The sequence below is a fragment of the Sceloporus undulatus genome, unplaced genomic scaffold (assembly GCF_019175285.1).
Source record: "Sceloporus undulatus isolate JIND9_A2432 ecotype Alabama unplaced genomic scaffold, SceUnd_v1.1 scaffold_16, whole genome shotgun sequence".
Lineage (NCBI taxonomy): Eukaryota > Metazoa > Chordata > Lepidosauria > Squamata > Phrynosomatidae > Sceloporus > Sceloporus undulatus.
Genome location: NW_024802938.1, coordinates 292,288 through 308,491, shown reverse-complemented (window position 1 = coordinate 308,491; position 16,204 = coordinate 292,288). Strand labels below are relative to the sequence as shown.

Here is a 16,204-nt window from a genome sequence, read left to right as displayed (position 1 = left end):
AATGTGGTGAGCCCATTTCTTTAAACACATGTGGTTCCATCTCTGTGTGAAGCTGGGAGGGATAAGGTATGGTTCTAATGTTTATTCAGACAGTGTATATAATCTCATTAGTATGTGGGCTGAATGTGTGGTTCACATGAATTTTGAATGTATACAATTACGTTGGGGAGGGCTGCCAAACCCCCCACAAAACCTGGCATAATTGATCTCAGGTTTTTCCCTGAGTTTTCCTGAAAATTTTGCATTGGCAACTGTGTGAATAACTGATGCAAATAGACCCAGGATCAACTGGGATAAAACTGTGCATATCTTGAACATGTTTCAAATATAAAGTCGAAGGCTTTCATGGCTGGCATCCATATTTTTTGTGGGTTTTTCGGGCTATGTGTGGAACATGGCCACATAGCCTGAAAAACCCACAAAAAACTATGTTTCAAACACATCCACATAATCAATTCCATCTTTATTCACAGTGCTGACACGTGTGTGCAACAGATTTCAGAGATGCAATTCTGATAAAGAAAAGTGTAAACCACAACTCAGGAATGCATGAGTGAGATTATCTGTATAGTTGCATTGCAAAACAAGTGAATAACCCCCAAATATGAAAGGGGAAATAGAAGTAAGGCTGAATCCTCCTTACATATACTGCTTTTTCCTACATCTCCTCAAGTGGCATTTCTCCCAGCTGGGGTTATTGCTGATCTAGGAGATGAGCTGGGGGGGGGGGCCTCCTAGGATGGAGAATCTGGAAAGAGCAATGGGCATGAGAGAGCTCAGCACAGATGCAACACAATCACATACCCTTTTGATGAATCACTCATCTCCACAAATTCACTTTACACAGGATTGGGGCAGATCTGCAATTTAGGTCACCGTCTTGACAAGTTTGGCCATTAGATTTAGAAATTCAGATTCTGAATGTCTCAGAGAAATTTTGGATTTTCAGCAGTTAATTGTTTTGAGTTAAATGTGACACTCACAGTGGAAGAGATTACATAGCATGAGCTATAGAGAAGGTGGTTGCAATGGTTTTGTCACTGCCGCTGATGGTGATAGATTTGATTGGATTAAGATGTTTGTTCCTTCTGAATATTTCATTTGCAAAGCACATGTTTTCTGGAGTTAGACCAAGAATAATTTGCTGTGTACTTCCATTAAATGGATAATAGAAATTCATCAATGCTCTTCATTCCCCCCCTGTAGCTTTGAAATTACTGGTGTTTCCAAAGCCTCTGTTTTTCATTTTTTCAAAATTGTTTTGCCAGGCTGTAACAACATGATGCCTTTGTGAGCATTACTGTTTATCTATGAGGTTATGTGATAGTTTCTATGGTGGTGTTATTCTTCAGAAAGTAGTGCATACTTAATCCCTTCTGCCATTTGGTCCTTTCAAGAATTTGGGAATAAAGGAACATAAGTATATGGGAAGCTATAATCAGATTATTTGTTCATCTAGCCCTGTGTTACCTGTTCTGACTATCAGCAGCTTCTCAAAGTTGCAGTGGGCTTCTCCATCACTTGTAAACTAATCCTATTAATATAAGATGCTACGAGTTAAATTAAGGGTCTTCTTGATGTAAACCTTGATCTGTACCACTAAGCTGTATCACTGTGGTGTCAGTTTTTTGGTTGTGTCATTATATTGTTCCCTCACTTTATTGCACGTGAAGGTCCTAAGCCTCCAGCAAATGATGCTGTGGTGCCAAATTGCAGCATGAGCTGCTCTAGAAACCATCTATAATAGTGTTACAATCATACCTGTATTACCAATGGGAGGCAGGACCAATTTTTCTTTTTAATATTTGCTTTAACTATCATGTATATTTGCCCGTATATGAGTTACAAAGCACTCTCAGTACAGAATTACGTGTGTAGTACATATGCTAGAGAAATTATTTGGCTCGCTGTTTTCTTGCATAATATTTTACTTGTGACATTTCCTCCTGCATCTGCCATCACATGTTGTCGTCACTTGGAAGATATCAGTGCTGCAAGCTTATAAAATAGCATTCCCCATATGACTGACCAGACAATTTTAACACTTTGTTTTAATGTGGTATTTTAGAACATTGGTTTATTTCATGTCCAGTCCCACTTTATTTTTCCTTCTGGAGAATGGCCCTTGGGAATGTACCAATATGCAACTTGTCCAAAGATAATCATGTGAACAGAGACTAGATTTGTGGAAGAATTCAGATCATGGGAATAGCCAACTTCATGAATAAGTTGTTCTAATTAAATGTTTTCATGTGGTTCTGGATGCGTAACAGGCAGATCAAATTCTATGTCAGGGATGGACTTTGAGGGCTAAACCAGGCTCTTGTGAGCAGGCTCCTGGCAATACCAAGAAGCCGCTGTGGGAGGCTGCCAGTTTCTATAGAAGGAAAGGCAAGAACAAAGGCTGCTTAAATCTTCCGCCTCCTCTCCGTTTGCCTGCTCCCATTCCTCACAAAACCACTTGCCCCAATTCCTTGCTCCTTGCAAAAGACATATCCCTGCAAAAGACATGGGGAAGTATCTTTTCTGCTGCACCTGGAAAATTAAGGAAAAAAAGAACAGCAGGCAGGAAGAGGTTAAACACCTACTTTCCTCTGCCACACAGTCATCAGAAAAGGCACATGTCTCACATATCTGTGGGCTCGGAACCCTGTCTGTGCTTTAGTCTGATCTAGTTAAAGGTGGATCATTAGTCTGCCTAGTTTTATTTCAGCAGATTTGTCAGCAGATTTTAAAAGAATGTCATTGTTGATAACCCACACTGTGAAATATTAGGGTTCTCACCCAAAAATAAAGTGGAAACATATAACCTTTGTGGGAATAACCATACCTATGTTTCCTCCACTTTCTAGGGAAAGAAATACTGGTAGAGGGGCTCTTGGTATCCACTGGGGGTTGGTTCCAGGACCCCCCAGGAATAGCAAAATACATGAATGTGTAAGTCCCATTAAATACAATGGCCTAGTAAATTTGCCATAAAATGGCAAAATCAAGGTTTGCTTTGGGGAATTTATATTTTTTTTAATGTTTTCAATCCATGGATGCTTGAATCTGTGGATAAAAAATATGTGCATTATGGAGGGACAACTGTACTTTAATACAGAGGTAGGCTAAGGCGGTAGAAAGAGAGGAAGACTGCATGCTAGATGGTTAGACTCAGTCAGAGAGGCCAAGGGCCTGATCCTGCAGGACAAGAGCAGAGTGGCTGAAGACAGGGGGTCTTGGAGACATCTCATCCACAGGGTCTCTATGAGTAAGGGCAATTAACAACAACAACAAAGGCAGGCATCGGACTTCCAGAACTTTTTTCATTTTTTGCCAAGATCCATTTATACTGACAGTTGCTGCAAAGGGCACTTGCTTAGAATTAAATAATCCTTTACTGAGTAATTTTTGAGAGCTGGAAGTTAATAGAACGTAGTCTTTCTAGGCAACCCCCCTGTCTCCATTATCTCAAACTCTTCTCAGCTGTCTCATGGTGGGAGGAAGGAATCATTTTGTTACTGATATTTTTAAACAATGGTGAGTCAGAAATCTGTGCCAATCTACTACAAATTACCCAGAGATCTGCTGGAAGAGACATAGCTCATTTCTTGCCCACCCTTGCCCTAATATATGAATCCACAACTCGACAGTCAAAACTGTGATTTCCTTCAGACTTTTAAAGATGCTTAAGATATCCATGGGATAAGTTATTGGAATAAAGCAACAGGTTTACAGACAGTTATTTCAAATCTGCAACAGCAACAACACAAAGCAGTGGTGCATTTTGCAGGAGATTGCATAATTAAGCAAATTGCGCAGAACAGGGAACCAATATCAAGCTGCTTAGCAATTGAGTCCTGTAGGCTATGATGAGCAGTAATTATATAGCATGGAGACTAAATGGCTACATGCCTTTACTTTGAATGGGGAATATGATGAGCACTACTTAGACCAGATGGATGTACAATAGATAGCTGCTCTCTGTGTTTTCCAATTAGGATCCATGCACAATTATGTCAAGTCTATCTGACTTTAAAGCCAGATGAAGGAGCAAAATGAACATGAGGAGAAAAAAACCAGTTACTAACAGGACAATCCTTGGACTTGTGGACACTGCTTGTCTACTTCTGTGGATGTGTTTTGTCCATGCCATCTCAGTGTGAGGAAGAGAGAAATAATTACAGAAAGAATGATAGTTTTACACATTCCTAAAAATAATAAAAGGATAGATCAGGATTGGGTAGAGAGCCCAGCTTTGCATGACAATAGATGGTTTGGTATAAGTGATTTTGTTACCTTGTCCTCAAAATAAAATAAAGGGCCCAAACAGACAGACCAAGTGCTTTGGGTCACTTTGGAGGTATGCTATTTAAATGATGCGTGTGTCCTAAGAGGCCGGAAGCCGCGCCAAAGCTGCACTCTAGTCCTTAAGGACTCTTCACAAAGGTTTAAAACAAGCAGTTTTGGACAATCAGTAGAAACCGAATTTTATCATAATTTCAGATACAAATAAACAGGACACTTTTAATTTGAATAAATAACAGTTTAATTACACTGGAGAAATAAAATATGGTATGGTAGTAATACATTACAGAAGTACTATTCCGCTATAGGTAGTTTAATGGCAGAAGCTACTTTTAATGACAGTCTTACCAGTACTTGTGTACAAAGTAATATACAAGTTGCAAAGAGAAACATATTGCAGCAGTTGCAAGGATGTTAGTTACCAGCTCAAACAAACATCTAACAATACACTATACTTCAAAGAGAAAGTAATAATGTTAGATTTACAGACATTTAAAGAGATAGGTTTTCCACTTGGAAACAATGAAAACAAAAAGCTATGGAAATCCAACTTTGCTATTTTGTATTATCATAAGGAAAGACTTTTCTTTCTCTGTCATTGCATTCTCAGACCTAGAATCCTTTTTTCTGATGTTACAGCAACTTAACTGATTTTCTATTCTACAATTATAGACTTTGATTTTTGTTAGCCACAGCTTGTATAGGCCATTGCTTGTATAGCTGACATATTAAATGTTTTTTAAATTTTTATTTACATACATTCACCACAGGAAAGGTTTTTATTATACAAGAGGCATTTTGATCAGTGCAAGAAAAAAAAAACGCATAGTGATTGCACAGCATTGAGGAGGTAACATACAAATATACATTAACATGGTTGAGAATCTAACTTGCACATAATACTGTACAGATGGTCTCTGGAACAGATATACACATCACTTCAAGTTAATAAATACACAGAATTGTTAGCCACAGAGCTACTCATTTCATGAGAGTGGGTGGCTGACTATGAAGTGTATGGAGAAGCTGCTAGGCTATTACCAAGGGAACATGGACAATTGGAAAATAGCTTTATCTAAAGGAAGGTTTCTTGTTATAATCTAGATTTCTGAAATGAAGAAAATACACTTCTGTGTACTGTATATGGATGTGAGATTTGCCTTCGTGGGTCAGACTAATGCTTGAGACTAGACCTCAGTCTCCAACCGTGACCAGCTAGATGACATACTCACACGAAAAAGTCACAACAGGGCATCAGGGGAACAGGAGTTCCCTATACTTTGTCCCCAGTGCCTGATCAACCAAGGTGTACTATTTCAGGTATGCAGATAATTCACTGCAGAGTGGTTTGGTATAAGTGTAAGGGGGGAGAGAATGAGGGCACTGAGATCTGGTGAGGTATCCAGAAAGCAGTCAGTAATCTCACCCTACACACACATAATTATGCCCTTGGGCATCTGTTGAGGGCAGCCAAGATAAAGGGATTTTCATGGCACCATGCAGGTGAGTGGCCAGCAGTGTCCTGTGCAGCTATGCACCACTGTTGATTACTTTGTATTGGGCACTGCCAGCCATGTGCTAGCAGAGCACTTGCATAGTAGCCAATGAAACATGCTCTGCTCCTACCAAATCCCTGATCACACAGTTATGGGTGCCACTCCCTCTTCTTTGTCATTCTGTGATGTGTGGAGTGTGTGTGTTGTGGCAACCACTAAAATCTTGTCCACCACACTGGCTGTTGCTGCATTTGGGTATCCTAGCTCATCATGCCATTAAATGCAACCTCTATGCTCACAGATATTATATGGCCCTAAGTCTAACTAGGACAACACACATACTAATGCAATGATTCCTACATACACCAAGCACCCTACATTGGAATAGAGAATCCTGTTTGCATAGGAGCTCTGGGTATGCCCTGGAGGACACTGGTGTGGGGCAAACATCAGGCAAAGCTTCATTTTGGTCCTTAGCCCAGGAAGAAGCAGACACCAAGAAAATTATATTTTAAAGAAATAAAACGTGGACTACAACATGCCTCAAGAGCCCAGTTAACAGTGGTGTATAGCTTTTCAGAAAATTAAAAATAAATAAATAGGTGTGCCCCACCAGTCCAGAAATGAATATGGAAGTGTCTAAGTACACTTTTAGGCCCTATATTATATATTTAAAATATTGGTTGGAACTTGGAAGGAGGATAGCCTTGCACTAATTGCATTGATTGGGAGGGAGCAGAGTGGAGTTTGTACTGAATATACCTTCCTAAGCATTTTTACAGTCTTGAGAACAAGTACTCTAAAGCATGGCTTAAGTAAAGCTAAAAGTAGAGTATCTAACAGCAGTTATATTTAGCATTCACTTTGTAGGGACTTCATAGCTAGCTGAGTTGAGAAATGGTGTTAGGACAATATCCGCAGTAATAAGAGCTTTTTAAAAATTAAAAAAACTCCAAAAAACTCACATATGTAAATGAAATATACTGATGACATTATAATATTTCACAAGATGATGTTTCTTATTAGATCAATAAGCACCATATTTAGTGCCAAGACAGCCCCATTGTCCCATAGTTTATTTTAATTACATAAAAGTTAGATCTCGGATACATAAACAGAAACCCATACAAGTAAGCACTGAAGTCACAAGAAGACATTTTTAAAAATGGCTCTGGAAATACCGTTTCATTGTCCTTTGGGTTTTCTTTACTGTAAAATGGTTTCTGATTGAATGTATTTAATTGTTAAAGGAAGTGTTTTAAAATACAAAACCCATTGTGAGCATAGCAGCAATGTGCAGAGGAATAACAAAAGATTTTTTTTTGGGGGGGGGTTACCTTCTTCAGTGTTTGCACATAAGAAACTCAATGCAAATGACTTATATAAAGGACTCATCTTCCTCAAGTAAATGAGAAAGGTAGGACTGGTCAGGGACGGGCAAGGTAAGATAGGTCTCCCATTCCATGCAACAACCCAGTCTGCCATGTCTTTATATGTGAATGCTGAAGGGGACAGTGGATGTGTGACTCTGTTGTGTAAGGGTGTAGCTCTTGTGGGAACAAAATGGGAGCACTGTCACCAAATAAGGATTCTGGCACCACAATGAAATTTCCCCCCAAATTTCTAGAATTGCAGAGAGACATGAAACATCATTCACACCTAGAACACTTTGCATTCCCTTGGTAACTGTGCCTGCCCCTTTGCTTTGGGTGCCTTGAATGTACTGAAGTTTTTAAGTTACTGCAATGCTAGAAATTTAGAGACTGAAGGAACCTTCACTTTCAGGGCAGACTCCTTATTGGGGTGAATGTTCATACTCTGTATCCCCTCATAGCTACCCCATTGCTTATAGATAGCCTTTTGAACAGCTGTTGCACCCAGGGTAGTCTTGGATTAAGGCCAAACTGCTCAGCCTCTGGAGATAACTAGTTAAAAAAAAAGAGGGGGGCAACTCTTACTAAAAAGAACAGTGAAGATAAAACAAACTAGTTCAACTGTAAATTAGAGGCATGTTCAATAGGCATGTAGAAGAAGGTTGCCCACAAGTATGTGCTTATTTACTTCAGTGGAGAGCAGCTCCATCTATAATACAGCTGTCCTCATAGTTAAAGTAATGGTATATTCCTCTTGGAATTTTGCACAAATACTGGTGCACAGACAAACTAGAAATAATCCCCTCCCTCTGAACTGCCATGCCACATTCTCAAGCACAAGCAATAAACTAGTAATCTTCGGAAATTACTACACTACATTCTTATAGTGTCGCTTCCCACCTTTACTGCTCCAGCTGCCTCCTGTGGCAATCTGGGATTTGCAGTTGAGAGAGGAGCATTTACAATTCTTGGATAGTTCTTAGGCCTCACTGAACTACAAACTCCAGGATGCAACAGGAGGCAGCCAGAGCAGTAAAAGTGGAATAGTAGTACTGTTAAGAGCATAGGGCAGTAATCTCCTTTGACATACAAGTCTGACAATATGCTTACAAACAAACAGAAATGATTGACCATCTCATCTCTCTCTAGTTACTCCTGTTTCACAGGGCAGCTTAATTAGCAGTTTAGGCAATGTTCCCACCAGAACAAAGTTGTTAGATTCCTTAGGTGGCTTGGCTAGCTTGCATGGCTGAACTAAACAACTATTCTTACACTGGGTATGGGAACTACAAGGCTTTCCAGATTTAGGCTGCTGGAATTAAAAATCCCCCAGTTTAAGCCAGTGTAATTAAGAGTGAGGAATGCTAGGAGTTACAATCCAAAACACCTGGAGGGCCACATTATTTCCACTCCTGATTTGCACCCAATACAGTGGATGGAAATTATTTCTGATTTATATAGATCACACATGAATGACTCTAAATGGAGATGGCAGAGTCACTTCCCATGTTACGTTTAATGAAGATTTCATTTATTGAAATTAGCATGGGTAGTGACAAGGACCCAGTGTTTTACCCAGGACTAACAGCTCTCTGCCTTGCTGGAGCTCCTGTTTCCATAGAACTGACGGCATGAATCAGTCAAATAAACACGTAACAAAATTAAAACTCATCTCCTGGCCTGTGCTTTTGTCTCCCCAACAGACTAAAGATTACCCAGAATCACTGGCCCAGGGCCATTCAGTGGCTAGCATCCTACTAGTAATTTATGAACATGCAAGTCCCTTTTTGGATGAGGGGCAGAAAGCTATTCTCTTGTGCCCTTCCCCTCCATAAAAATTATCTCATGCTTGTCAACTGTCAAGCCCAGGAGGGCTGCTACTCCTGACCAGAAGGAAAGGAGGGTGCTTCAGACCATGAAAATCCAGCTGCCCTAAGCTCCTAGGGGAAGTAAAAGGCAGGTGCACTCTATTTGAGAGCGCACTCTCTTTTCTGTCCACCACCTGAGCTGGGACCTGCTACTTCTCCTTAGCTTGAATTGCCTCCCCTTTCCTTGCTTTTCCTGCAGTAAGTGAAAGCAGGACAGGGGCGCTCCCGGGGCTTGAGAGTTGCCAGGCACTGGGAACATGTGGAACTGCACATGCAGCAGTTTCACTATTAGCAATGTTTACAATGTTTACTATTACTTTACAATGTACTCCCAGACTTCCATCACTCACTGCTTCTAGCATCTGCCCTCACATACTGTAGCCTTTCTTATATTATTATGCCATGTGATCCTGTAGCATCTTTGAGACTGCTTGTATGAAAGAAGTTGTAGCATAAGCTTTTGTAGTCTTGGGCTGCATTTGTATTGCAGAAATAATTTGGTTTGACACCACTTTAACTCCCATGATTCAACTGTAGTTTGTAAACTACAATTCCCATGGCAATTAAAGTGGTGTCAAACCAGACTATTTCTGCAGTGCAGATTCAGCCTTTGCATCCTTCCTCAGATGCACGGAGTGAACTGATGCCCAGGAAGAACTTTTGTAGACTATATGAATAGCCATAGAAATGCAAAACTGGTGGGTATGGTTATGAGGTGACAAGTTCAGTTTAAACTATGGTCATTTCTTTCCAATCTTCCTTTGTAGTCTTTTTGTTCAGGGACCCCTGTCCTGAGGTCAGAGATGGAATGCCCCATGAAGACTGAAGTGTTATGCAACTGATTTTTGTGTATTCCCATTCCTAATATCTGATTTATGACCTGTCCTATGGTTTTCCTTATAGTCTGATTATAAAGGTCTTTCCTGGGCCCCAGTTCACATCATGCATCTGAGGGAGTGGACCAAGTCTACAAATGCTTATGCTTACAATATTTTTCACACAATTAGCCTTAAAGGTGCTACAAGATCCCTTTGCATGCTGATATTCCAGACTAACATGTCTATGTCTCTAATTTTTTTGGTCATATTATGTATATCATATTCAAACATATATGCTTTCCTTGTAAGCCAAACCCATCTGTAAATGGAAGTGTCTTCTGATAGTAACTTTTAGCTGTGAGGTACAAATGAGAGGGAGCTTCTTATCTATGGCCCGTTACAAATGGGCGTAAAGTATGCGCTGAGCACGTACTAGGGTTAGGAAGGGGTGTCCCTTACGGACGCTCCTAACCCTAGTATGCGCTTGGTGCGTAAAAAATGGTGGCACCCGTTCTACACAGGCACTGTCATCTTGACGTAGAGGACGCTTAGTGTCTGCACGTCGCGCAGCACTAATGATGTCGTGAGTGTGCCATTGGCGCCTTGCGGTGTCATTAGCGCACCGCAAAAAGAAGTGCCATTTTGGGGCTTCTTTTTTGCGGTGCCAAGGAGCGTAATGGTTTGGCCACTGGGCTCCTCGGCGCAGCAAATGACGGCACCGGCAGACCGCCCATTTTGGGTGGTCTGTAACGCACCAAAGCCATAAAAAAGAAGCTCTGCACTTGTCAAATCCCTGGGGGCCACAGGACTACTCTTCCATTTTTCAGCCTCAAAAGGCTCACTTCTAGAGAGACAGTGGCCTGTTACAGACTGCCAAAATAAAGCTGCTTCGGGTCTCTTTGGAGGTATGCTGTTTAAATGATGCATGCATCCAAAGAATCTGGAAGCTGCACCAAAGCTGCACTCCAGTGCTTAGGAATGGAGTGTGGCTTTGGTGCGACCTCCGGACTCTTAGGACCCATGCATCATTTAAATAGCATGCCTCCAAAGAGACCCGAAGCAGCTTTATTTTGGCAGTCTGTAACAGGCCTAAGTGCACAAGCTCTCCTAGTCAGCTTCCTCAGAGTCTAACAACATATGACCTTAAATGTGTCACCTGCACTGATGTCAGGATTTTAAAAATATTTTGGTACTAGCAGGGAGGCAAGACACTAGATCAGTGGTTCCCAACCTGTGGGTCAGGACCCCTTTAGGGGTCGAATGAGGGGGTCACCTAAGACCATTGGAAAACGCCTATTCAATTACAGTTATAAAGTAGCAATGAAAATAATTTCATGGGTTTGGGTCACCACAACATGAAGAACTGTATTAAAGGGTCACGGCATTAGGAAGGTTGGGAACCACTGCACTAGATCTTGGAAGCTAAGCAGGGTTAGGCCTTGTTAGTACTTGGAAGGGAGACCACAAAAGAACATCAGGTGCTGTAGGTTATATTCAAAGGAAGGCAATGGCAATCTATCTCTGTGCATTCCTTGTCAAGAAAACGCCATGAAATTCCTAAAGTCAACATAGGTCAACAGGTGTTGTGAAAGAATGTATACATATATACATAGAGGGAGCCTGATATATATCAGACTATACTGCAAGGAATGGGAGATTCAACTTTCTCCCTCCTTTTCTGTTCCTTCCCCTTCTCCCCACAAAACCAGGGAGTATACCGCTGCACACTGTGAACAGTGATAGATTTAATGGACAAAATCCAATGGTACACAGGTGGAAATCACATGGCCCTCTAAATAGTTTTGAGCTGCAACTCTCAGCATTTCTCACCAGGCTATGATTATTGGGAGTTGTGCTCTAGCAAGACCCGATTCCTATATCTGCAACCACTAGCCTCCAGCCACAGGAAACCCATTCATGCAATGGGGTTATATAAGTGCTGTCATAACCATTATTGCATTTAGCTCACTGACTCTCTTTACTCAGGAACCTTGGGTATCTGTGGGGGTTCCCATTCCATCTACAGTTATACTGTTTAGTTTACATTCTGTTGGACAATCAAAGTTAGCTTGGCTATTACTGGTTTGTAATTGTTTCCAATTCTATGTAGCTACTATCCACTGATCCATTCCAGAACTGCTCATGTACAGTGGTACTGTACATGAAGACTGGCGTTCACATGGCTGCTACACAGACAATTGATAGCCCTGGTTGCAGTGATTCTGCCCCCCCCCCCAAAATTACCCAAGCATTGATTCTGGTGCTGCACATTGCTTCCAAGGGTCAACCCAGCAACAAGAACTGCATAAATGAACCCAGGAAGCAGGGATCCAGAACGAACTTCTCATGCTGCACCTTTTTGTGCATGTAGTACCTCACTGATAAAAAGAGGTCACCGAGTGGAAGTTTTTCTTCGATCAGGGTGACCCGGTTTTCACAATGAAAGGCCTGCCTCCTTATAATATAAAAACAGATTAACATTTATATGTTTCTTTAAATGGGATAGTATTTCAGTTTTCATCTCCTGCATTCTTAATTTGTCAGAGATTGTGTACATTTGGAATGTTTCTCCTGCATGTTGTTTATTTCTGGTTTAATACTAACACTTGTGGATGCCTGTTTTAAGTTTCTGGTACAGTGGTACCTCGGGATACGAAATACCCAGGTTACGAAATTTCCGGGATACGAAAAAATCCCATAGGAAATAATTGTTCCGGGTTACGAATGTTTTTTCGGGTTACGAAAATTTTTTTGGTGCTTTTCGGCGCTATTTCACACGGAATCGCGGCTTTTCCCCATTAGCGCCTATGGCATTTCGGCTTACGAAGGCTTTTCGGGTTACGAAAGCGGCCGCGGAACGAATTAATTTCGTAACCCGAGGGAGCACTGTACTTGTTCACAGTGGCATTCTTCTTCCAATCATTTTGTAAAGCCTGGGATCTAAAGACACAGAAAACTAGTTAATCATTAAGTGACACAGTACTTTTGCCTTCTTAACAAGTCTGTCTGCTATAAATAATAATGTGTATTTTTATTGTTTATAAGATGTAGACTTGAGTTGACTGACTCAACAGACTCAAGTCACTTCAGTGACTTGACTTGAACTTGGCAATAAATAATGCTCTGACTTGACTCAACTTGCGACTTGTATATTTTTAGTGACTGTCTTGCTGGCATCATTCATTTTGAGCAGCAGACAAGACCTGTCCCCAGAGCATGGGGTGTGTTTCTTGGAGGGGAACAGCAAATGTGTTAGGCAATGAGCTTGAGGTGGAAGGATCTTTCTCAAGTTTTTGAAGCTCCTCTGATGTACTGTGGGTATGGGCTGCCAACAGACCTCAACCGCATCTCAAGCCCGCTGCTTAAGGTGCTTGCTGTTCCCCTCTGAGAAACACACTCCAGCTCAATTTTCTGTTAATATTTGGCTTCCAGACTTGAGACTTGATTTAAAAGTACTGTACAAGGACTTGAAACTCAACTTGACACTTGAAGGTAGAGGCTTGAGAGTTGACTTGAGACTTGGGAGTAAAAGACTTCAATACATCACTGTAAGACAGTGTTTTTTTGTATGGGTTTATAAATGTTGCGTACTGTATTTTCATTACTGATTGGTTGGAAGATCTCACTTTTAGAAACAGAACTTATGTGCAAAGAATGCAACAAGAGATAGATTGAAAATGTTTTGTCACAATTTTCTTATCTTAATATTGTTGTAACCCACACTTATTTAGTATATATACACACAACACATACAAATACACAGATATCACTTAATTATATATACACACGTTAAAAAGTCTAATACTAATACTTTATCCTCTTGTTTCCGAAGACTGATATTTGGCATCCCACATTTCAAATGTATTGAAACTTGAGACTCAGGAATGCAACACATTTCAAGTATACATCACAGTGATAACTTCATGTGTTTAATAGGACACATGTTGTCTTCAGAATTCCAGTGTTGTTCGAAAAACAGTTTCCAGTTACCAGTGCCCCAATGCCTTCCCTTTGGGGCTTTGCTGATATTCATACCATTTCCAACAACAACAACAAAAACCCCAGCTAGCTGACCTTTCCTCATCTGAACCAATTTATTTTTTTCTCTTGCAAAGTTAGTGTAAGTACTCCTGTTGCTGTTATTCCCATATTTACATGAATTTAAAAACTTAATAGGGATTTCAAATGTGAGCAGAAGAAATACAAAGCCTTTCCTTTGAAGTTCACTAAAAACCACTAAGAATGTAAAAATTTCAAAATACCTCATAGGACTTCTTCAAAATACAGGAAGTTCTTTCATGGTGCGAGGAGGGTTTTACATCATCACATACTTTACATTACTTCCACACAAGTCTACCTAATCACTTTGATTAGACAATATTATTAATGGACAGTAAAATATCATACATCTCACAAGACATGGTACAAAACTTCTACAATCCAGTACTGCCGCTTTTGGGGTGGGGTAGGGTATGAAAACCTACTTACAAACAATTAATGTATTTCACACCAGAAATAAAACTACAATTACACATTATTGTTTCTGATTTGAATTTGCAGTAATTTTCAGTATGTTTATAGATTTTTCCCCCTTCCTTGATCAATGGGATACTTTTATATATGATAACAGAATTTAGCCATTACTATTCAATTAATGTTTGATCAATGGAAAACCCATTTTTGAAAATATAGGTTGAATCCTTTTAAGAAAAAAAACCTGGAAGAAGAGCTACTACCCAAGGCTAAACCTCCAACAACTGAACACCACCATTGTTTGAAAGAACAGGGCAAAAAAGATACATATGAAAAAACGCACACTTCTGTAGTAATGGATTTCTCTTACTTTCTCTCGTTTTGTGCTCTCGTGATGCCGAGAGGTTTTTGTTTTACAGTGCCTCTGCAGTTGTGTCTGAGGAAACAGACATGGTCACTTTGGCAATCTTAACTGTGTTTTTAATACACCTTTCAGCAGCCTTGTGGACATTACCTGGATTGTTAGCATGTCTGTGCTGGCAGTCAGACTCCAAGCTGTTGTCAAGTGGCTGTGCTGTCCCTGCACATGGTGGAAACATGCTCCTGAAAGCATGTCTCAGGTCCTGGCTCCTGAGAGCATAGATAATGGGATTCACTGTGGAATTCAGTAGACACAGCATACTGCAGAAGGCAAAGATAGTCTTGACAAGCTTGTTCATCTTCCCAAAGACATCGTAGAGCATGATTGCAAGCAGAGGACCCCAGCAGATAATCAAAACCACAAGAATGAGGACTAAGGTTTTGGCTAACCTGATGTCCATACGTGTTTGGTCAGGCCTGGGAACCTGTTGCACTTTACCATCTTCTGAAGTATGAATGATCATGCTCTTTTGAGTGCCACGCTGAAGCATCCTAACAGCATGGCTATGAGCTTTCCAGAGTATGTACATATAAGCATAAACAATAAAAAGCAAGAGTACAGTGGTGACACCAATCCAGAACAACAGATAGTTCTCGTCAATTAGTGGAAATATGTCAGAACAAACAGAATTGAGCTTTTTGCAGTTCCAACCAAGCAGAGGGAGGACAGCTATGACAATAGCAATGGTCCACATTACACAGAATGCTACAACTGCCTTTGATCGGGTAACGATCCTTTTGTAAGATAATGGCCTATGTATAGATATGTACCTGTCTATTGCAGTGAGGAAAAGGCTGCCAACAGAGGCTGTGAATGAGGCTGTAACTCCACCTAATTTGAATAAGAAAACATTGGGACTGTCTTTTCGATGGAAAACATGGAAGTCAACAAAACTGTAAACAAAGATTACACTGCCAAGGAGGTCAGCTACTGCCAGGCTGCTGATGAAATGATAGGAAGGCCTACAGCGAAGGCTTCGGGACTGCAAGATGACAACCAAGACCAGAAGATTTTCCAGAACAGTGAAGGTGCCTAGGGTAAGGGAGAGTACTGCAATGGCCAGCTGCTGGCTAGGGTTCAGAATCATAAAGCACTCCATATCCATGAAGTTATCTCCACACTGTATATTCTCCTCATTCTCCTTGAATGTGGACAAGGTCTTGTTGTAAAAATCTGTAAGATTTATCTGATCTGCTGGGTGCACGCCCAAAACAGCATCTTCTCCTGCAGTCATTTTTGGTCGGAAATCACCTCGAAAAGAAGACAGAGGGAACTTCTGTGGGTAGTATCCTAACTTGGATGCCATGTCGCTTTTCAAATCTTCGTACTGTATATCGTTAGAACCCATGTAAAGAAGATCTGTTGTAATTGTTCTGAAGGTCGTATCTGCGAGGCCATCTAAGACTGACTTCATAACCCCAGATGTCAGTTATGTAGCCTTGCGGGGAAAGTAAGTGAAGCAATC

At 40.7% G+C, this 16,204-nt stretch overlaps 1 protein-coding gene and 1 long non-coding RNA gene across 2 annotated transcripts in view; both read right to left on the bottom strand.

Moving 5' to 3' along the window:
- Positions 1 to 14,259: 14,259 nt before the first annotated feature.
- Positions 14,260 to 16,170, bottom strand: LOC121917357 (cannabinoid receptor 1). The gene has a single exon (XM_042443257.1). The coding sequence runs from the start codon at positions 16,151 to 16,153 to the stop codon at positions 14,732 to 14,734; it is 1,422 nt and encodes a 473-aa protein (XP_042299191.1). The 5' UTR covers positions 16,154 to 16,170; the 3' UTR covers positions 14,260 to 14,731.
- A 12-nt stretch (positions 16,171 to 16,182) lies between these two features.
- Positions 16,183 to 16,204, bottom strand: part of LOC121917358 — a 38,644-nt gene continuing 38,622 nt past the window's right edge. Inside the window, exon 3 of the long non-coding RNA XR_006101011.1 lies at positions 16,183 to 16,204. This is a non-coding gene — a long non-coding RNA (uncharacterized LOC121917358).